Source organism: Chiloscyllium punctatum, chromosome 11 (assembly GCF_047496795.1).
Source record: "Chiloscyllium punctatum isolate Juve2018m chromosome 11, sChiPun1.3, whole genome shotgun sequence".
Taxonomy (NCBI): domain Eukaryota; kingdom Metazoa; phylum Chordata; class Chondrichthyes; order Orectolobiformes; family Hemiscylliidae; genus Chiloscyllium; species Chiloscyllium punctatum.
Genome location: NC_092749.1, coordinates 107,641,293 through 107,665,510, shown reverse-complemented (window position 1 = coordinate 107,665,510; position 24,218 = coordinate 107,641,293). Strand labels below are relative to the sequence as shown.

The 24,218-nt window shown below is 42.5% G+C and overlaps 1 protein-coding gene and 1 long non-coding RNA gene across 16 annotated transcripts in view; one reads left to right on the top strand and one right to left on the bottom strand.

Moving 5' to 3' along the window:
- plcb4a (phospholipase C, beta 4a) overlaps positions 1-24,218 on the bottom strand; it is a 560,059-nt gene that overhangs the window by 29,944 nt on the left and 505,897 nt on the right. For 13 of the 15 annotated variants that reach the window (XM_072581470.1, XM_072581466.1, XM_072581478.1 and 10 more), the window contains 4 exons: positions 19,927-20,028; positions 18,246-18,303; positions 14,022-14,108; positions 10,804-10,840 (listed from right to left, as the gene is read on the bottom strand). In XM_072581470.1, the coding sequence (XP_072437571.1) occupies positions 10,804-10,840; positions 14,022-14,108; positions 18,246-18,303; positions 19,927-20,028 (284 nt within the window). The remainder of the gene's footprint in view (positions 1-10,803; positions 10,841-14,021; positions 14,109-18,245; positions 18,304-19,926; positions 20,029-24,218) is intronic. The other 2 variants (XM_072581480.1, XM_072581481.1) reach the window with 1 other exon arrangement.
- LOC140483306 (uncharacterized) overlaps positions 1-24,218 on the top strand; it is a 130,890-nt gene that overhangs the window by 13,000 nt on the left and 93,672 nt on the right. The window lies entirely within an intron of this gene.

Here is a 24,218-nt window from a genome sequence, read left to right as displayed (position 1 = left end):
GGTGAATGTCCCTGACCGCTGATGTGTTTCCTGACTGGGAGGGAACACCCCTACCTGGTGACTGTTGCGCGGTGTTGATTTGTTCATTGTTGTAGCGTCTGCTTGGTCTTGCCAATGTACCATGCCTCAGGGCATCCTTGCCTGAAGCGTATGAGATAGACAATGTTGGCCGAGTCACAGGAGTACCTGTCGTGTACATGGTGGGTGGAGTCAAACTGGGAACATTCCTCATCACAATGGACATCTCGGCACTCTACACCAGCATCCCCGATGATGACAGCATCACTACAACAGCCTCAGTACTAAATACCAAAAAATGCCAATCTCCAAGCACCATCCTACAACTCATCCACTTTCACATTTGATCACAACGCTTTCACATTTGACAACCAGTTCTTCATCCAGACACACAGAACAGCCATGGGGACCAAAGTTGCACCCCACTATGCCAACATTTTCATGCACAAGTTCGAACAAGGCTTTATTGCTGCACAGGACTTCAACCAACACTATACACCAGGTATATGGACAACATTTTCTTCCTCTGGACCCATGGTAAGGAGTCACTAAAACAACTGCACGGTGATATCAACAAGTTTTGTCCCACCATCAGACTTATCATGGACTACTGTTTAGTATCTGTCTCATTCTTGGTCACACGCATCTCCATCAAGGACGGGCACCTCAGTACCTCATGATGCTGCACTTCTCCAGCTTCCACCCTAAACATATTAAAACAGCCATCCCCGATGGACAAGACCTACGCATCCACAGGAGGCGTGTTCAGATGAGGGGGAATGCAATGGACACCTGAAGGTGCTCAAAGATGCCTTCATAAGAACAGGGTATGATGCTGAACTCATTGACTGCCAGTTCCGACATGTCACAGCGAGAAACCATAATGATGTGCTCAGGAGATAGACACTGGATGCAACCGATAGGATACCCTTTGTTGTCCAGCACTTCTTAGGAGCGGAGAAACTGCGTCATGCTCTTCATAGCCTGCAACCTATTATTGATGAGGATGAGCACTTCACCAAGACCTTCCCTATGTCTCCACTTCTCACCTTTACATAACCGCCAAACCTTAAACAGACCATTATTCACAGCAAACTGTCCAACCTTCAGGACAACATTGACTATAACACCGTACAACACTGTAATGGCAACCACTGCAAGACGGGTCAGAGTGTCGACACGGATACCACCATTACACGTGGGGACACCACCCACCGTGTACGTGGCAGGTACTCATGTGACTTGGCCAACATTGTCTATCTCATATTCTGCAGGCAAGGATGCCCTGAGGCATGGTACATTGGCGAGACCAAGCAGACGCTACGCCAACACCGCACAACAATCGCCAGACAGAGGTGTTCCCTCCAAGTCGGGGAACACATCAGCGGTCAGGGACATTTGGTCTTGGATCTTTGGGTGACTATCCTCCAAGGTGGACTACGGGATACACAATAACGCAGAGTGGCCGAGCAGAGGTTGATAGCCAAGTCTGGTACCCAAGGGGTTGGCCTCAACCAGAACTTGGGTTTATGTCACACTACAAGTGACCCCACTGCACTATACACTCTCTCTCTCTCTCTCACACACACACACACACGCACACATAGTCATACACTCATGCAGACCCTCTCACACACACACACACTCTCTCTTATACACAAACATACACCCCCCACACTCACACATACTCTCACAGGCTTATACTTCATCACATTCACACACACACACTTTACCAAGCGTGCACACATGCAAACACACACTCTCTTATGCGCACTCACAAACACACACTAACACTCTCTCTCATGCGTGCACACACACGTAAGTCTATGGGGTGAATTTTCATTTGCAGATTTATATTTGCAGATATATTCTATTTTGGTCAAAAAGTACTCAATCTGCAGGCAGTCAATCCATGTAATATTTTATAAATTCCTACTTCTGGGAGTTCTGGAATTCACATATTCGTGAACTGAAACCTGTAACCCATTCTAAAAGGTGAAAGACTTAAATCTAGGTTTATTCAATATATGATTTCAGCTGCATGACACTGTGATCTTTTGCTATAAATTCTGTGTCTTATGATCCTGTTCCACAGCTACCTGATGAAGGAGCAGCGCTCTGAAATCTAGTGCTTCCAAAAAAACCTATTGGACAATAACCTGGTGTTGTGTGATTTTTTAACTTTGTCCACCCCAGTCCAACACCGGCATCTCCACATCATGTCCTGCAGGAGAGGCTGTGATGTTATTTTTCCATGGGTCACTCTGGGTCTGATTCTGAATGTGTTCTTACATTGGTCCAGTGTTCTTATGTTCCCTCACATCCTCCCTCAAAGATGTGTGTGTGTGACTGACAGAGAGAGTGTGTGAGAGAGGGTTACTGAGAGCATGAATGCGACTGTACCCTGAGGGTAGAAATGAACGGTACAGAAACAATAAGTTCTGTGGAGGGGACGGGTGTACACATTGTCCTGGGCCTCCTCCCTTTCTAAACAGCTCTTCACAAGAGTGAAGTAGGGCGGCATGGTATCTCAGTGGTTACCACTGTTGTCTCACAGCACCAGGGTTCGATTTCCGCCTCGAGCAACTGCACATTGTCCCCGTGTCTGCGTGGGTTTCCTCCGGGTGCTCTGGTTTCCTCCTACAATCCAAGGATGTACAGGTTAGGGTGGATTGGCCATGCTAAGTTGCCCATAGTGATAGATACCTTAGTCAGGGGTAAATGTGGGGTAGGGGAATGGGTCAGTGTGGGACTTATTGGGCCAAATGGCTTGTTTCCACACTGTAGGTAATCTAAATTAGGCACAAAGTGGAGGAAAACCCAGGGTAAAGTACAACTTGCTCTAAAACCCACTTCCATAAGAATTCCAATGAGCTGAGCTCAGAGTCAGCATCACCAGTGGCGCTGGTTAAACTCAATTCCTTAGCTTGCCCCTGGTCTGGGGCTGAGCCCGGCTCTTTCAAGCTTGACTCCTTCAGCGAAAAAGCAAAACAAAAATGCTCTGCTGTTTTGTAATTTTTTAAAATGTGTCTACCAATTTTTTTTTGCTTTGACATTGATTTTAGTTGCGTTCAGTAAGTGATATATGTTCCCCTCACAACTTGCAGAACCAGAGCTCAGGCAGCTTGTCGATGGGTTTCTTGTTGAAGGGAAATGAGAAAAGTCCGAACCTTATGTTGAAGGGTGACCAAAGGGGTTATTTCTGTTCCGACAGAAACATGAAGCATGAGAAATGTTCAGCATGTTTGGTGGTATCTGTGAAGACAGGGACAGATGGCAGTGACTCTTCCTCAAGTTCTAGTGCAAGTTGTAGACCTGAAGTGTTGACTCTCCTTCTGTCTCCATAGATGCTGCCCAGCTGAGTGTACATTTCCAGAATTTTTGGTTTATAGCACAGATTTCCAGCATCTGCAGTATTTTATTCTCCTTTTATCTGCTTCATGCTGTATCTGTAAGCATGGCTAGATTCAATCTAACATTAGAAGATACTCATCAATGAAACATGTGATTTTTCGTTGAGAAAGCCCACTTGTGTGGATAGAGAGAGCATAATATTGCAGCCATGTTAGTTGATGCTAATTTATCGAATGGTTTTGCCATTTTTTAACTTGAAAGTGAAACCTGGAGTCATGTACCCATGGAATGCCACTGTAAGTTTAATGATTTGGAGATGCTGGTGTTGGACTGGGATGTACAAAGTTAAAAATCACACACCAGGTTATAGTCCAACAGGTTTATTTGGAAGCACACTAGCTTTCAGAACACTGCTCCTTCATCAGGTGGTTGTGGATGAAGGAGCGGCGCTGCGAAAACTAGTGTGCTTCCAATTAAACCTGTTGGACTATAACCTGGTGTTGTGTAATTTTTAACTGTTAGTTCAAGATAGTCTCGTTTGTCCATAAGATTATTGTTTGTGTGCATGGTCTTTCGGATATTGAGGCCTGAATACTGCATAGGGCCCATTTCAAAGAAGCAGAGCTGGCTGCATAGTATGAATGACCAGGTGGTGTGTAATTGTCTGACTAAGCTGCAGTTGTAATATGTATCATACGGAAACCTGAAATTTCCACTGGCTCGGTCAATAGAGTCACTGGGTACAAAAGCCTGAGAAGTGTTTCGGATCTTACATAGAACTGTTCAACACCAATGTGACGATGGTTTCCAATTCTGGGGATCTGAAAAATGTGAAGATGTAAGGTTTAAGGTTGGAAGGGGGTCATGGGGAGCAGTAGGGCCCATATCAGCAGCAGAAGAAGCATCAAGGTCCACGATTTCTCATCCTGGCTCTGATTATTTCTGCTGAAAGCTTTTAAACTTTATTATCCGAACATTCCACCTTTTAGAATCAGTACACTGGGGTGCGATCAGGCTGATTTTTAATGTTGGGGAAGTGCAGTGTGCAATTTTGGTCGCTTTAGTTGAAAAAAAGACGATATAGTCATGTCGAAAACAAAAACAGAAATTGCTGGAAAAGCTGAGCAAGTCTGACAGCATCTGTGAAGAGAAATCAAAGTTAACGTTTCGGTTCTGTGACCCTTCCCTTCTGTTTTGAGGGACCCAAACCGTTAACTCTGATTTCTCTTCACGGATGCTGCCAGACCTGCTGAGCTTCTCCAGCGACTTCTGTTTTGTTTCTGATTCACAGCATCTGCAGTTGTCTTGGTTTTTAGTTATGTTAGAAACCGTTCAGAGATGGCTCATTTGACACATGACGGGTTGATCCAATGAGGTAAAGCTGGGCAGGCCAGGCCTTTGATTAGATTACTTACAGTGTGGAAACAGGCCCTTCAGCCCAACAAGTCCACACCGACCCGCCAAAGCGCAACCCACCCAGACCCATTCTCCTACATTTACCCCTTCGCCTAACACTACGGGCAATTTAGTATGGCCAATTCACCAAACCTGCACATTTTTGGACTGTGGGAGGAAACCGGAGCACCCAGAGGAAACCCACTAAGACATGGGGAGAATGTGCAAACTCCACACAGTCAGTCGCCTGAGGCGGGAATTGAACCTGGGTCTCTGGCGCTGTGAGGCAGCAGTGCTAACCACTGTGCCGCCATGCCGCCCACAAGTTTGGAGTTTAGAAGACTGAGAGGTGATTGTATTGAAACAGATGTGACCTTGAAAGGAGCTGCAAGTGTGGACACTGACAGGATATTTCCTGTTGTGAGGGTCATTAGGACAATGGGACACGGGTTAAAAATAAGAGGTCTCCCTTTCCAATGGGAGATGAGGAGAATTTTCCTTTCCTCTCAGAAGTTGGCTATGTCTGTGGAATTCTTTTCCCCGAGAGCGGTGAAGGCTGGGTCAATGAATTTATTCAAGGCAGAGTTAGAAAGGCTTTGGATAGACAAAGTCAAAAATCACATGATACTCGGTTATAGTTTTGTTTTTACCACAAGCTTTCTGAGACCCTGCCTCTTCCTCAGGAAGGAACAGTGCTCCGAAAGCTTGCAGTTCAAATAAACCCGTTGGACTATAACCTGGTGTCATGTGATTTTTGACCTTGCCACCCCCAGTTCAACACTGACACCTCCACATCTTGGATAGACAAGGGAGCTAAGGGGTTATGGGTGGCAGTGGTTCAGATCAACCATGATCTGATTGAATAGTACAGCATGCTCGAAGGGCTGAATGGTCTTATGTGTTCCTCAGTCTTGTGTTCCTATGATTTATGATGAAACGTTGGAGTGTCTTATGTTTTCTTAGCCTGGAATAAAAAGATATTTAAATGGTGATCCATTAGAGATTTTAATTTTTCCTGTCAAGTCTGTTAATGAAGGGCTAAAATGCACCTTGGTTTGGGTGAAGGTAATCTCATTTTTACTAGTTTCATTGCAAACAAAAGGAAAAAAATTTGATGTGAAAATCACTTGAAAGAAAAAGATGTTGGAAACAACACAAGCTTGAAACTACGCAACAATTTTATAAATATTATCAAAAACCAAGAAACCGAAGCAATGCTGAAAACCCAATGACTCTGATGAAAGTGCTGGTGATAATTATGGTACCATGGCAACTGTGATTCGATTAAATTGTTCTAAAGAAATAAGAAATACAATCCTACTTTCATTCTATGTGAATAAAAATTGCTGCAGAAATGTTGGTGTGGGTCACACGAGGAGAGGAACTGCAAAGAGCAACTCTGTGTAAAAATGAGAATATGTTAAATTAAGGTCAGAAGTCACACGACACCAGGTGACAGTAAAACAGGTTTATTTGGAATCACAAGCTTCCAGAGCACTGCTCCTTCGTCAGGAGCCGTTGGACTATAACCTGGTGTTGTGTGACTTCTGACCTTGTCCAGCCTAGTCCAAACCATCACCTTCTCATTGTGTTAGACTGAAAGTGACATGTTCTATTGGTGCGTGGCTCCGGAATTCACATCCAAGTTTAAAAGTGGCAAAATCTTCTTGTAAGTTAGCACCGACAATTCACCTGTGATGGCATGCCATATTCCTCCTCGGAGACAAAGTGCAAATGTTTTATAATTGTACTGCGTTTCCATTGGTCAGACTTCATACGTCTGACTGGGCCCCGAGACAAAGGCTGGGGTATACACCTGTCTAAAGGACTCCAGGTTGCTGGAAATAAGGACAGGCATGACGCAGAATGCCACACTTAATAATTCCCTTTCACTGTATTTCGGGGATTTGTGTGGAGCAAACTCAGTGATCACGGAGAGGAAGCGACAAGTCAGAAGCAAGGGAAACAAACATCACCAGCAAGGCATGGCATTTGGTATTCCTCATACTCAGCTGCGTCAAGAATTTTCTTCAGAAGGTTAGGAAAAGCCTGTTTCTGAGCACAATTGTTTGGTGAATAAATAACAGCAGATGCAAGAAATGGGCTGCATGTTAATGAAGTTAGCAAGAAGGCCATTTTGACGAGAATGTCTGTGGTAAGTGCACTGGGTGTAGCTAATAAGGATTGTCAATGCATTGGCTGGGTGGGATTCCTTTGCATAGTGATGGGATGGGGAGGTTGTTGTATACCTTTTACTACCAGCTATGTTGGCTCAGCAGGGAATGCCTTCTGTCTCCTCATCTTGATTTACCCTTGGCTTTAAGAGATCATCCTCTCATTTTATCCTGATGACTCTGTGGCTCAACACACGTTTCACATCCAGGAGTAGCTCCAGCACATCGCATCAAGTGATCTGCCTGGCATCTGAAATGTCCCTCCCAGAGACACAGAGGTGAGATCCCATTCTAAGATGGAGAGCTGTGTCATTTTTTAGGGGTGTGCGGGAGCGACGGAATTGAGTGCCTATCAGGCTGGCATTGGGCCTTCCTTGAGATTCAACAACGTGCAGGAAGGAAATTCTGAAGTCCCTCCCCCCAGAAGCCATGAGTCGGTCACAGGCTGGGCTTTGCAGGCGGTAACCCCACCCCAGAAGTGGTGTGTGCTGCCATTGACATGCCATGCCAAGAGAGGGAACCAGGCCACAGATGTTGAAGGGCTAGAGATGGGACTTCTGGGTGACCCTCTCTGCTCCTTGCTGAGCCCCTCGATCAGGCGCTAAATGCCTGTTGGGCTTTCCTGTGGCTATCCAGAGGTACGGGACGTCATGATGCTGCCTTGCAATCCCTGGGCCACCAACTAAATCCCGACGTGTCACGGATAATCGGAATCGACTGGCACAATCGATGAGCTTAAATGACTGCCAACTGTGGGTGGGCAAGTCCACCCAACGGGCCCACTCTTACCCATCCCCAACTTTATCACAAGAGGCTTTCCCACCACAGAAGATTGACAACGGGGTGTCTCCTGTTGTGAGGGTGGTTCAGCCGTTGTGTTTCCTACTGCGATGGGCTGCACTGAATCCAGTCCCTACTCCTCAACTGATAATACGTTGGTGGTATCTACACTGGTACTCATAGCTGTGTTGGGGATGGCAAGAAACCATTTTTGAGGAAGGGAAAGTCAAATCTCTAAAGTTGTCAATAAAATCTACTTTACTGAATACTCTTGACATGATAGGCTTTACCTTAAAAGCCAGTCACCTCAACATTGGAGAGACTAAGTGCAGATTGGGCGACCACTTTGCAGAACACCACCATTCTATCTGCAAGCCTGACCCTAAGCTTCTGGTATCATGTCAATTTGATTCTCTGCCTTGCTCTCACACTGATATTTCTGCCCTCAGCCAATTACACCATTCCAATGCTGCTCAAAGCAAGCTTTATGAATAGCATTCGTTTATGAATAACAGGAAAAAGATCAAGTACTTAGCAGAATGGTATAAAGACAACAATTTCTCCAACAATGTCAGCAAAATGAAGGAGCTGGTCATTGACTTCAGGAATTGGAGTGGAGGGCATGCCCTTGTCTATCAATGGAGCTGAAGTGGAGATGGTTGAGTGCATCAGATTCCTGGGAGTGACAATCTCCAACAATTTGCCCTGGTCCACACACGTTGACAGTCAAGAAAGCACATCAATATCCCTACTTCCTCAGAAGGCTAAGGAAATCTGACATTCCACAAGGACTCTTATTAATTATTATAGATGCAACACAGAAAGCATCCCATCTGGATATATCACAGCTTGGTACGACAAGCTCTTCTCAAGACCACAGGAAAAGGCAGAGAGTTGTGAACACAGCCCAGTCCATCACATAAACCAATCTTCCATCCATTGGCTCCATCTATACTTCCCACTGCTTTGGGAAGTAACCAACATGATCAACAACACCTCAGCTATACTCTATTTCACCCAATTCCGTTGGGCAGAAAATATCAAAGATGGAATACACATACACGTAGATTAAAGAACAGCTTCTTCCCTGCTGCTATCAGACTTTTGAATGGACCTCTCAAATATTCATTCTGATCCCTCTCTCTGCAGCTGTAACACTATTCTACACTCTGTTGTGCTACACTGATGCACTTTGTATGGTACAATCTGCCTGCATAGCATGCAAAACAACACATTTCACTGTATCTTGGTACATGTGACAACAATCAATCAGTCAGTCAATCTGTCCAGTATCTGATCCTTCACTGACACCTTACACTCCTCCGAATTCAATATTAGTTCAATAGTTTCGGACTGTAACCTCCTCATTTTGTTCCCCGTTCTTTCCTGCTTTCAGTTTTTGTTCTCTCTCAGCCAGCAGCTCACTCTCGCCACATCTTTTGTTTCTTTTTTCACCTCACCTCTATTCCCTTGTACCCTGGAGGATTAACCCTTCTGTTGTTCAATGCCTTGCACTCTGTGTTAGACTTTCCTTTCAACCGTGTTCCTGCTCTCCCCTTGCTGAAATCCTATTCCATTTCTAACTGGTCACAGAGTGAGTTCTGTTTCCCTCCCTCCACAGATGCTGCCACACCTGCTGAGTATATTTCCAGCATTGTTTTTGCTTTTATTTCAGGTTCGCAGCATTTGCAGTCATCTCATTTTCGAAACAAAGGACTAATGGTGCCTCCTGCAGCAGCTCAGAATGAGCTCAATGTATGAAGGTTGCGAGCCATGGCATAAACACATCAATTAAAACACACTCTGACAGTGAACTGGAATTTATCTTAGTGGGCTGAATATCCTGCGCCTTATTTTAAGTCACAGGAAGTATGGCACAGATGAAACCTGTTGACAATACATTCTGCCATATTTGCAAAGTCCCACTGTGTGCCCTGGGTACTGACACTATGCAGCAAGGGCCTGATCAGTGAATATCTTTCGTTTACTTCAAACTTGTGTGACATTGAAGTAGTTACCTTCCATATCCAACAGTTTACTCAATGAACAGTTTAAATGGTCACACTGGTACAAATATTTTGACAGAGGTGACTATAACCCCACCTAAATTCCACAACTGTGTATTGCCTTGGGTTCTGTATAAGGGGCAGGGCATTGACCTTCAAGCGTGGTTTCATTCTCTCTCATCTCTCAAAAGTGCTGACTCAAGCTGGGTTCTAGTTCAATGAGTTTCTCCCCAGTCCTCTCATAGTTGGCCCTGTTCAAGGAATCTCTATAGAGAGAGCCAGCAGATAATTTTAGTATGTTATATATTCTACCACCTACTATCAAGTGCCAGACCTGTTGAGTTTCTCCAGCAATTTCACTTTCTATTTCAGGTCTCTAGCATCCAAAATACTTTGATTTTACAATCATCAAATATGCTGCCAATCCCCCTTTCTATAGGGAGTCGAAGGGCCTGCCTGATTCACAGTGGTGGGTGATAAGTGACTGGTAACATTCACGTCTCATAAATACCATGAGTTTTAACAAGAAGAGGCACTTTTCTTTTTATACATCTGTGCGTTGGATGTAGCCATGTTTCAGTTGGGCGGAGGGTTAGAACTTGAGAGGCACATAAGTCAAGTCGACCCATTGCAATGGGAGATGTGTACCCAGTGTTGGCAATCCATAAGAAAGGACAGAGTTGATGACTGTTGTGAAAGATGCCGCAAATACCACTCCACTTCTCTCACCTCCTGTTGATACTATCCAAAACCCAACTTCGGCAAGCCATCCTCCATTTTTACCACCCTTCCAATGCTCATGTGCACACAACCAACAGATCTGTGATCCCTACCCATTTGGCTACCTTTGAAACCCAGTTACTTTTGGATTCTGCCCCTTGGAGTCATTGCTAGCATCTCAAGGCTGGGCAAGCAAAGTTCCACAATTCATTCGATGCACTAAAAGTTTCAGTTTTCACATCAATAATGTAACAACTAATATTAATCACTGTAAGCTCATTGTTATATGAATATGAAGTACTGTCAAAATGGAACAACAGATTTGATTGTTGGTTGGTAATTAAGAACAGTCCTACCTTGAATGGCAGACCCTGCATGACATGATTTCAGCAGCTGTTTGTACAAAAATAATAGTCAGTGATTACAAACGAAAAATATAAATAAAATGAAATGCCAGTCCTTAAAACATTTTAAAAATGTGCTTTACATCTGAATTCTAATGGACAAGGGAAAAATGAAACAGCAGATTCAACATGATATTTTGGATTATTGCATTTTCTCACTGGATGATTACTAGTGTAAGTAACAAAATAACATAAAATGTCTGTTAATTCATGCTTATTTTTCAGAAGGGACTGTGAATAGGGGATTGCAGAAAAATGAATGGAAGAATCAGGCAAAAACAATGACAGAGATGGAAGGAAAGAGGAGATGCTAAAAATATCGAGATCAGCTGGAGTGCACAAATGAGTTATGTTGATGATTATTAAGCAACATACCTCTATTTAACAATTAGACTGCAGTAGCAAGGCACATACAGCCCACCACCAAGCTGGCTGGAGGCATAAAAGATTGCACCTTCAAAACATCTTCAGCAGAAAATGCTCCTGAGATTTTGATGAAGGTACTCAAACAGATTTGCAAAGGTTCACACCATACAAAGAGCAGTGCTGACGGAGAGTTTTGGCTGGCAGATGTTACAAAAAGCGTAGGAAGAGATGCAAAGCTTTCTGCTAGTATACCAACAGTCTTGATTATTGTAAATTATGGAGTTGAAAAGAATGTAACGCTCTCCTTAAAACCCCCAACCTCATTCCTAGACCCCCATCCCCATCTTACTTCTGGCAGTGGCCTCTTCAAAGAAATTTATGAATGATTGCAACCAAGCCTGCTCTGGCGAGATTTCTTGGGCAAGAAATGACATTAATCATGATGGGGTCAAAGGCTGGTGGGTGAGGCTAGGATGTAGGCAAGGTACTCAGTGTCAAATATATTTGGTGATGGATGTAGAACAGGGGTTTACAAAAGGCCATGAGCCAGGGTTATGCTTGAGTTGGCATTACATAGGCATGGAAACTACAAGGGGTAATGTTGATGGGTGGTTAGGGAATATGAGCTGGCACCATGGGAGCAGGTTGGGGGGACATGGGTTGGTATTGACGGGGCATGTGAAATGGGTGGCGGAAGGTGATGGGGTTGAATAAATATGGCGAGATGACTTAATATTTAACAAAATAACGAGTGTGGAGTCCTGGAGTACCGAGAGTGGTCTGCATTCAACAGTCTCTGTGGCCAGTTCTGATTGACCTCTGGGGGCAGCGGGAATGACTACACTCTGCTTCCACCCCAGAATGAAGAGAGTGGTCTCCTGAGGCACGTACGTTGTGTCAATAAATCTCTTAACTCGACCTCATTGTCTCAGGAATGAAAAGCTGGCCCATACTGAGGCAGGACATCATTTAACATCATTCCTATTTACTGGGGAAAAAATAAATCATAGTTACGATGAGATCGGTTAACTCAGCTCAGACTGGCGGTGACCCCTGGTATATTTCAATTTACCTTGGAGGTCCTGTGGGTAATGTCCTGCCTCTGTGCCAGGTTCAAGTCCCTGACCAGGACTCGAAGCCCAAGGGAGGTGAGTTCATAGCATGGCCAAACTATCAATCTGAAAAGCCTACTAAAGCAAGGTCGTGATACCAAGAGATTAGGGATCAATGTTCTTTCCCCCATGAACCACAGTCCCAAACTACAATATGTGTGTAAAAGTGCATGTCATATGGCAACTCAGACACATTGGGTGTCCTCTAACACATCCCCAACAGTCAACTAATGATTGCCTTTATGTAGTGATCCATCAAACTAACCAGGAGCTAGATTTTATGATCCTGCCAATTTGAATGAGTATTCACTTTAAGGCCTCATCTCTGATTTATTGGGTAAATACATCTCTTTATGGTTGACAGAAAGTTTAGCAAGTAAAACATACTGCAGAACAAGCTGCAAACTTAATCAGATAAGCTGATGTCCTCTCCCACTCATTGGGAGTTGGGAGATTAGACAGTGAGGCCATTGCAGCCAAACTGGCCAAAACAGTCATCCCACTGAAACCAATGGAATCTACAATCTATTGAGGTAAGAATAGACATGTCCTTCTGTATGCCTGTGTGAGATGACCTTACAAAACCATTAAGCAACGCTCTAAGCCTCTCAGTTGCGCTCTGTCAGTGGAAATTATTTTCAATTCAGCCGGATTGATGAACACCATTACATAATTACTGAAGCAAAAGCTTCTTTGGACCCATAAAGTTAATTAGCTTAAGATGATTTTTTTGAAAAGAACAGTTAATATAGTGACAATTTTCTAAAGGCATGGTCTATGAAATAAGAACACGCGTTTGACTAAAAGTCTTACATTTTGAAAATGGCTAACACATTCAACTTATTATTCGAATTAAGAAACTTTTTAAAAATGAAAGATTAAAATCCTTCTTAAAACTAAAATAGTAATAATTCTTGCATCTAATATCTCGTTTGTGAACGGCTGAGAGTTTATATTTTTCAGGCAGAAGCGGTATTGTGCTGAGCACCATTACATATTCTTTTTAACACAGATCATTGTGGCTAATGCTTGAGAGGCAGCTTTCAAAAGTAGTCAAATTGTTTAAATGCTAATTATAAAGATTAGTGGAACTGTTCGGGAACATCATGATGGTTACCGAGCTGGTCTGTACTCAGTTTTTTAAAGGCAGTAGCTATTAGAACTTAATGTCACGTCAACCTTAAATGATAATTTGCACTGATTCACTATACAATGCTAGGGACAACATCACGCATCAGTATTCATGCTGTTCTCTTGCGGCGAATCCTTTTGTTCTCTGCATCAACGAATAAAGGACTCAAATGGTTCAATACATGGGTTTTACAATTAACTAGTAATTAAATCACAATTCTATTCCATGTGTTTGTTCAGTTTTTGTGTTTTTTGACAGATGAACAAACGAAAAAAAGACTTGTGGAATAAAATAAAATTCTTTGTGTAGCAATTCCCCTTGTCTGATGCTCTGCATGGTAGCCTGGCATGTGCGATATTTTCATCTGTGAACAACTCATTGTTTTAGACTCTCTAAGATCAGTAACTATGATAAAGATGCCCTTCAGTTCATTAAGTCCTCGAGTGTAACAGAAGGGAAACCTTGAGGGCTAGTTAAGAAAGTAAATAATCCTTTTGCTTTCCACCTCATCAACATAGTACAATTTAATGCTATAGACGCAGAATGTCTGAAACTACTACCTGATCATTCTGTCTCTCCAAGCCTTCCAGCTGTTCAAGCTGAGCTTTCTTTAATTGGTCCATTTCCTTGGATTGCTTCATTGCAAGCTATGAAAGAAAAGCAAACATTGCAGTTATGTTGCACAAGAAGTATTTATTGCAGGATTTAAAATTTTTTCGACATCTATAAACAGTTTTTGCACATTTAGCGCACAGACCTTCTGCACTGTAACGCCCAAAATTTGTTTTTGCATCATACTCATGATTGACTTTCCAATAAAATTAGTGAACGGGAAAAGCAAAATATATAGCCCATTATGTAAAAATAACTGGCAGTGACTTCTGTAATTAATACATAATTATTTACTTAATTAATACATCACCACAAAATTAACCACAAATAATTTTGATAAAATAAGACTAAGCTTAATATAGTAGTTCTGACCTGCTGAATACCAAAAGCCAAAGCTTGATTCAAGCATTAAAGTAGGAGGATGGTCTACTGGTATTATCATTGGACTATTAATCCAGAGACCTACTTCATCATCTGAGGACCTGGATTCAAATCCCTCCATGTCAGATGGTGGAAAATGAATTCAATGAAAATCTGGAATTATGAGTCTGATGATGACCATGAATCCATTGCCAATTGTTGGGAAATCCCACATCTGGTTCACTAATGTACTTATTGAGTCATAGAGATGTACAGCATGGAAACAGACCCTTCAGTCCAACCCGTCCATGCTGACCAGATATCCCAACCCAATCTAATCCCACCTACCAGCACCCAGCCCATATCCCTCCAGACCCTTCCTATTCATATACCCATCTAAATGCCTCATAAGTGTTGCAATTGTACCAACCTCCACTACTTCCTCTGGCAGCTCATTCCATACACGTACCACCCTCTGTGTGAAAACATTGCCCCTTACATCTCTTTTATATCTTTCCCCTCTCACCTTAAACCTATGCCCTCTATGCTGGACTCCCCAACCCGAGGGAAAAGACTTTGCCTATTTACCTTATCCATGCCCCTCATAATTTTGTAAACCTCTATAAGGTCACCCCTCAGCCTCCAACACTCCAGGGAAAACAGCCCCAGCCTGTTCAGCCTCTCCCTATAGCTCAAATCCTCCAACCCTGGCAACATCCTTGTAAATCTTTTCTGAACCCTTTCAAGTTTCACAACATCTTTCCAATAGGAAGGAGACCTGAATTGCACGCAATATTCCAAAAGTGGTCTAACCAATGTCTTGTACAGCCGCAACATGACCTCCCAACTCCTGTACTCAATACTCTGACCAATAAAGGAAAGCATACCAAACGCCTTCTTCACTATCCTGTCTACCTGCGACTCCAATTTCAAGGAGCTATGAACCTGCACTCCAAGGTCTTTTTGTTCAGCAACACTCCCTAGGACCTCACCATTAAGTGTATAAGTCTTGCTAAGATTTGCTTTCCCAAAATGCAGCACCTCGCATTTATCTGAATTAGACTCCATCTGCCACTTCTCAGCCTATTGGCCCATCTGGTCAAGATCCTGTTGTAATCTGAGGTAACCTTCTTCGCTGTCCACTACACCTCCAATTTTGGTGTCAGGGAAGGAAATCTGCCATCCTTCCCTGGTCTGTTCTGTTCATGACTCCAGACCCACTGCAACATGGTTGTCACTTAACGGTCCTTTGGGCAAGGAGGGATGGGCAATAAATGCTGGACTAGCATGCCCTCATCCCCTGAATGAAAAAAAGCAAGTTTCATAGACGTGAAGGCAATTGAGAGAAATGCAAAGGTTAACTTTCTTTAGGGCTATCTGCTGGACAGTAGCCAGGCATGGTATACCAGAGGTTCTGCTGAACTATAAGCAGAAAACGTTTTGATAATGCTGTCTGCCACACTGAGACCTCACACATTCCTTCTTCAGGTAGATAAGAACTGGAGGAGGCTATTCAGCCCCTCAGAGCCTGGTCTGTCATTCAATGAGACAATGGCTGATCCTGTGACCAAACCACTTTTGCACTATATCCCTTGATATCTCCTGCTGACAGTAACCCTAGTGTACTCTGTCTTAATAATAACAATGGGTCGAACATCAACTGATACTTGCAGAAGAAATTGCTACGACCTTTTGTGCGAAAAAGGGGTTTCTAACTTTGTCCTTAGTTTTTGACGTCGTTAGTTTAGAAACGAAACAGAATTGCTGAAAAAGCTCAGCAGAACTGGCTGTGGAAAAAGAAAGAGGACCTTTTTGAATCCAACATGACTTCTCCAGAGTGGATCTGATGAAGGAACACATGGAACTCAAAATCTTATCGTTTTCTTTCTCCACAGAAGCTGTCAGGTCTGTTAAAAGTTTTCCAGCACTTTTGTTTCTATTTGAGATCTCCATTTGATTTTATTACTCACTCCTGGCCCTAACTTCTTGACTTTCACCTTCATGTCCTAGATTTTCCTCCAAGCAGGAGTAGTTTCTCTCAACTTATCCATCTGCTCCCATCATTTATAAATTCACTTATACTTGTTTCAATCTAGTATGCTGCCTTCAGTGCACATGATGCAAAGGTGGATTTACCAATTGTTTTTCTGAGCATCTCTGTTCTGTTGGAAGATACTAGCTTCACTACCCAATGTCCTAATCTGTCCCATTCCATGTTCTTCCACTTTGCGCTTCTATAACATTCCAATTAAAGTCAACACAAACTGGAGGAAGATCCTCCTACATCAAAAACTGATGACAATTCCTATTCTCATTGTACTTCAAATCTAGTAATATGCCTCAGATGCTTCACAGGACCTTTTTAAGACAACATGTGACCTTGAGTTGCATAAGGAGGTATTTGAACAGGTGACCAAATGCCTGGTGAAAGAGGTGTATTTTAAGGAATGACTGAAAGGAGGAGGGAGTTAATGAGGTTTAGAAAGGGACTCCTGAGGGATAGACAGCTGGATACCAAAGAGAGCTAGGATGTGTGAGATATCATAGAGTCACAGCATTATAGAGATGTACGGCAGGAAACACACTCTTCGGTCCAAATTATCCATTCCGACCAGATGTCCTAATTTAATCTAGTCCTATTTTCCAGCACTTGGGCCATATCCCTCTCAACCCTTCCTATTCATATACCCATCCAGATGCCTTTAATTGCTGGAATTGTACCAGCTTCCATCATTTCCTCTAGCTGCTCATTCCATATACACACCATCCTCTGCATGAAAAAGTTGCCCCTTCGGTCCCTCTTAAATTTTTCTTACCTATTTACCCTATCCATGCCCCTCATGATTTTATAAACCTCTATGAGGTCACCCCTCAGCCTTCGACGCTCCAGGGAAAACAGCCCCAGCCTGTTCAGCCTCTCCCTGTAGCTCAAACCCTCCAACTCCGGCAAATCTTTCCTGAACCCTTTCAAGTTCCAATAGAAGGGAGGCCGGAATTGCACGAAATACCAGAAATAGAAAACTGTGTGGTCTTTCCTTAAATTTATTAATTCATCGGAATGTGAGAATTGCTGGCCAGGTCAGCACAGGAGTAGTGCCCCTACTTCCGGACAAAGAAAGCAGGGTTCAAGGCTTCCTCCCACCACTCCAGAGGAACGACATAACATGTCTGAACAGGTTGAATAGAAAATATCCACACCATTCTTCCCTAAAGAGTGGTGGTGAGCTACTATTTTGAACCATTGCAGCCCAGTTGATCAAGGTAGCATTCTGGAGTTTTAGGACTTGATGGAACTGGCAATACATATCCAAGCCAGGATGGTGTGTGGCTGGTAAGATATGACAAGAAATCTCCCTGGACCTTATGACGGGAATCCCTCCAAAAAACTTGTCCTTAACCAAAAACCGACATGCAAATCAGGGGCTTTGAACAGATCATTTGCTTTTTGTGGCGAATTTGAGTTTTTTCCAGCACTTTCAGTTGCTATAGTGTACAAGGAAGCTCATGACCGGGGACTGGCTAACCTGTAGTCGAGTGTGTGGTGCTGGAAGATCACAGCAGGTCAGGCAGCACCTGAGGGGCAGGAGAATCAACGTTTCGGGCATAAGCCCATCATCAGGAATGAGGCTTGTTGGCCAAGGGGGCTGAGAGATAAATGGAAGAGGGCGGTGGGGGTGTGGGGAAGGTAGCTGGGAATGTAATAGGTAGAGAGTCCACTTCTTCCAATGACCCGCATAAAAATCACAGCCAAATTATTGCTATAACACAGAATCAATTGTATTACGTTTGTGCGGAAATACACAGTGACATACCCGTTTCCTCTCCTCCAGGAATTTTTTAGTGTTGCTGCTGTTCAGCTCCCGGACCCGCCTGGAAACCAAAAACATTAAGACATTTGCCACGACTTTTGACATCTTTGAAACGTGCCACTGAAATACATTCAGGTTCTGATCAGTTGTCTCAACAGCGTCATCTAGGCTATAATGAAATGAAACTAAAATTTCCCCTGAATTAAATTTCATTAAATTATCTTATCTTATTTATCAATATCAGCCTGTAGAATTCAGGAAGCAAAATGCAAATCCTAAAATTCTCCACAGAAATCAAAATGTTAGTGCTCCTCTCTCTCCAGATCTGCAGAGCTTCTTCAACACTCTCTGATCTTATTTGTTTGAGATCCCCAGTTTTCTGCTTGTATTTTCTTTACAGGCAGCATGGTGGGTTCAGTGGTTAGCACTTCTGCCTCACAGCACCAGGGATCTGGGTTCAATTCCAGTCTTGGGTGACTATGTGGAGATCACAAATTGTTCCCGTGTCTGTGAAGGCTTTGTCTTCCAGCCCTAAAGCATTGCAGGTTAGGGTGAATTGGCCATGCTTAAAAAATCCTGCCCCATAATATTCAGGGAGGTTAGATGGGCTAGCCATTTTAAATGGCGTTTACGGGGATGGGGTGGATCTGGATTGGAAGCTTTTCGGGGATCTCTTTCTGCACTGTAGGGAGCCTATGATTACAAATCAATTAACAAAGGCAAAAGCAAATATTTTAAAAAGTCTTGTGCGAAAAAATAATATACAGTTACTATCCTGGCTGTTGATTCTTGGGACAGATGGAGAAGGTTCCAGATGTAGAAATTCGTGGACAGATGAAGAAGATTCCAGATGTAGGGAGTGGTGGACAGATGGAGAAGGTTCCAGATGTAGAAATTCGTGGACAGATGAAGAAGGTTCCAGATGTAGGGAGTGGTGGACAGATGGAGAAGGTTCCAGACGTAGGGAGTGGTGGACAGATGAAGAAGGTTCCAGATGTAGGGAGTGGTGGACAGATGGAGAAGGTTCCAGATGTAGGGAGTGGTGGACAGATTGAGAAGGGTCCAGATGCAGGGAGTGGTGGACAGATGGAGAAGGGTCCAGATGTAGGGAGTGGTGGACAGATGGAGAAGGTTCCAGAAGTAGGGAGTGGTGGACAGATGGAGAAGGTTACAGACGTAGGGAGTGGTGATACCACTTATGGGTTTGAACAAAGGGATGAGAATTCTAAATTTTCGGCATTGCTGGAGTGAGGGGCCAGTGTCGGCCAACGGACATGGACAACGAGTGATCAGAGTTGGTTCAAGTCAGAACAGGGCATGGACAGTAGAGTTTCAAATGGACGTTTATGGAGGCTGGTCAGGGAAACATTGCAATAATCAACTTGAGAGATAACAAGTACAAGATGACGACGTTCAGAAACCAGCATAGTAATAGATGATACTGTACTGTGAAGCAACATTAATTTTGAAATCTCACAACATTAAATTTAAGAGTGCAGAACAATGATCAGAATTATTGTATTCCTATAAACCTGAAAGAACACAAGGGAATTTTGTTAATTCAGCAATTGTGTAAGGACAGATAGAAGGACACCATCCTTAAAAAGGGTGAGCATCACGCATTTATAAAAACATGAATCAATATCTTTTTTTTCTGATTTTGTTTACAGAGAGGACAACTTGCCTTTCCCTTTCAGCTTTGTTTTTGATGCTTTTATCCTGGCTTATGGCTTTACTGTTCTCCATGGAGCTCTTTGCCTGGTTAGCCCGCATCTCTTTGCTCAGTCTGTAGCATGAACACAAGAAGCCAGATCAATGATATTCACAGTACAGGATGCAGTACAGGGATTCCAAACCCAAAATACAAGACCACTCTCTGAACGCCTCTGCTCAGTCTATAAGCATGTTCCCTGAGCTTTCACTCACTTTCCATTTATATTTTCTAGGAACAGCAGTAGGCCATTCAGCCCTTTGAGCCTGTTCCTGCCATTCAATAAAATCATGGCTGATGTGTGGGCTGACTCTATGTACATGCCTTGGGGCAAAATCCCTTAATACCCTTGATTAATAAAAACATGTCTATCTCAAATTTAAATTTCATAACTGAATTAGCATCAACCGCTGTTTGAGGAAGAGAATTCCAAACCTCCACTACTCTTTGCGTGTGGAAGTGCTTTCTAACATTTTTCCTGAATGGCCTGGCCTTAATTCTTAGACATGATGTGGACTGGGGTGGACAAAGTTAAAAATCACACAACACCAGGCTATAGTCCAACAGGTTTATTTGGAAGTACGAGCTTTCAGAGCGACGCTCCTTCATCATACAACCTGGTGTTGTGTGATTTTTAACATAATTTTTAGACTACACCCTTAGTTCTATAAACTCCATCCAGTGGAAATAGTTAAGCTTTATCTTTCCCTGTTAACATCTTGAAAACCCCTTAACCTTCTAAATTCTGGAGAATTCTGCCTCATTCTCCCACACCTTCCAATGAGGCTAAATGAAAGCTCAAAAAGCAAATTAAAGCAATTCACAGCTTCTCTTTGTCATTGTCCATCACAGAAACATTAAAAAATAGGAGCACAAGAAGGCCATTCAGCCCTTTGGGTCTGCTCTGTCATTCATTATGATCAGGGCTCAGTTTCCCTGTTCCCTATACCCTTTGATCCCTTCAGGCTAAGAACTGCATCCAACTCCTTCTTGAGAACATTCAGTATTTTAGCCTCAACCACTTTCTATGATAGAGAATTCCACAGGCTCACCAGTCTTTGGGTGGAGAAATTTCTGCTCATTTCAGCCCTAAATGGTCTATCGCATATTGTAAGATTGTGATCCCTGACTCTAGATTCCTTGGTCACTGGGAATAAACTTCCTGCATTCACTCTAAATAGTCCTGTTCAAATTCTATAGGTTTCTATGATCTCCGTCCTCATTTGTCTAGACTCCAGTGAATATAGTCAGAACCAATGCAGTATCTCATCACCCATCAGTCCTGCCATACCAAGATTCTGTCTGGTAAACTTTCGCTGCAATCCCTCCATAGCTAGAACATCCTTCCTCAGATAAAGGAGACCAAAATGATACACAATATTCCAAGTGTGGTGTCACCAAGGCACTGCATAATTGCAGCAAGACATCCCTGTTCATTCACTGGGGACCACAACGAGAAAATAAAGGCCACTGCAAAATAAGACACACTGAACCAAATGTATGAATTAAAACCTGCCCTGTCTGAAAATACTCACACGAGTCCTTTGCACCAGAGCCTGGGAGTCAACTTGCCCTGAGCTGAGCTGATATTGGTGCCATTCCTCCTGCCTGCTCTAACTATAGTGCAGTTAAGGTTGTCAACTTGCCCATGTTCAGCTCTGAGCTGTACACACTGTGTCCATATCAGGGTCTGGGTTGAGAGTGTAGAATCTAGTTGATAGTGCTATAGTTCCATCATCACCATCATGTTGGTATTGATCTATCCCAATGGACTGGTTACATCTCTTGAGTCTCTGAATGCAGGTAGGCACAACGGAAAGACCATCCTGGAGCATGGAGGGTGGGGGCAGGCGGTGCACTAAGTAAGCAGTCGATCAAACTGTTGGACATATTGTGACACACCTCTGCGGACATCATATCCTAAGGGGGGGTCTTGAACCCTGAGATCTTCTTGTCACTGACTACCACTGTATGTCAAGACCTCCTGCAAAAAATAATAATAGTCTTTCCCTTATGCCCACCTCCATTTGGACACTCGAGAGGGGCATCCTGTCCAGGGTGTAGACAAAGAGGAGGATTAGGGATGAGTGCATTCATGATGTAAAACTTCAATATTGCTGAAAACAGAAACATGTTGCTGAAGATATTCTGCTTACCCCACAATTAGTCAATGTAATGTAAGATTTCCATTTGCCGGTGTGATGCCAGATACGTGGTCCATGTATTTGTAGCTGATATTGTAGCATGTTTCTTAGCTAGTTGATATTAAGAGTACAGACCACGCTCAATCAGTGCACGTCTGGAAAACTTAAAATAGAACTCCTACTATTAAATAGAATTCTGTGGTTGGGCTGCACTTGCTGAACAATCTTCAAGGTGCTAACTGCTTCAGTCAAGTTTGGAACACGGCTTATTTCCATTTGCCGGGAGTTTCATACTTTCAAATGCATGGTCTTGACAAGAAGGATTAAGATGAAGTGTTGCATCTTCCTTAAGTGCCAGAGAGCTTGGGGAGCTTATGCTTTCAAATTGCTTTCTTCATGGTGAGACCTCAGCCAATCAGAGTTGATTAGTCAACCAATCATCAGTATTTTCTCCTGTAGTTCCAATTATAGTGATTGCTTGAAATTAGTATTCTTGCATGTGTCCTGATGGGTGCAATCTTTAGCAACATGTTCCTCTTTGTAGCAATATTCAATAAGGCTTTGCACTTTCTCTTTTTTGGCCACTAACCCTCATACTTAGCTTGGCAAATTCTGTTACATGGAAGGTGTTTTATGTGTACAAATGTTTGTTGTTGCCAATGTGTTTAAAGATGATCCTACCTGGTAGAAAACCTATTGAATTATTATGAAGCCCATTGACTATCTCATTAGGAGAAGTCTCAAGGAGACATGAGAACTGACAGAATTTCTGAACTCCACCTGATCTAAATTTATAATGCTTCATCCAATGTTATTTTGCAGACAAGGCCATGAGAGATTTTGTAACTTTCTAGCCAGATTCATAGATTTAATACACAAATGCATTTTCTGTTATGCCTACGTTATTGATATTTAATATTTTTTTCCAAAATTAAAATGGCATCCTCAAAGTGATATGAATTACATCATTCTTAAGCAGGCTATTTTGCTTTTGTTTTAAAAGGGAAATGAAAATTGTTACTTATCTTTGGACAGTTGACTGTGACAGTATTGGAACTATTTTCTTTTAGTACATGTGACATTTTATATTAAAATTTGCATCAATCTTTACCAACTCAACTTTCGTCTCAAAACCTTTTTGGATAATAAAACCATGAAGTGCTATTTAAATTTAAAATGCCCATATCTGCTTTAAATTGCTCTGTGAAATTCTCAGTACTCTGCAAACATATAACTATCACTTCTGTAGCAGCACATTTAACACAGAATGTTCCTCAAATGTGTGCATCTCACTGCCGATCACAAATTGAACGTTACCTAAATCACAGGGGAAAAATTAGCAGTAGAAACTGTCTTTTCTTTGAAGGAAAGTCATTTAATTAATATAAAATTATGTGGATATTATACTGGATATATTTAAGAGACCAAAATGCTATCTAACTTTAGGACAGCATTACCACCTAGTCCCCCTGAGATTTGAACTGTGCTTTAATAAGCTTAGTGGAGAACACTGTTGAACACTGGTAAGTGCAAATCTTAATTCGAGCACTTTATGTTCAACTTTATATTGTCAACATCTGATAGCATATTCTGTTACTATCTGTTGTAAAGCTGTTTGTATGACATTGAGTCTATGATGTCTTGTGAAGGTGGATTGAGGCATAGTAATCAGCTACATTGCTTGGCCAATAATAAGAGGGTCTATTTAAAAGAAAATGAGATCTGGTATCCTAGCAGCACCAAACTAAAGCATATTCAACAACAAAGGTATTAATATTCAGAATTTTAAGTGCTCCTTAACAAATACATGCTACCTGACAGTTCCTGCATGTAAATCCAAGTTCACCACCACTGATTAAAATAAGTTCATAACACAGATCAAAGACACTTTTGTTTAATTGGGCACATAATGATACCTTTTCTTCTGTAGTGAATATTATAATTCTAGTGAGATAAACTCACAGGGAAACATGTTTTTAGAAAAAAAATCGGTTTACTGTGGGTGCAAACAGCTGGTTAGAACCCTGCTTCACTTGTATTTAAATTATCACGTTTATGAAAATGCACTCATCATCAATTTTAAAAAGAAACAAAGTTGTGTCTAGAATGGTTTATTTTAGT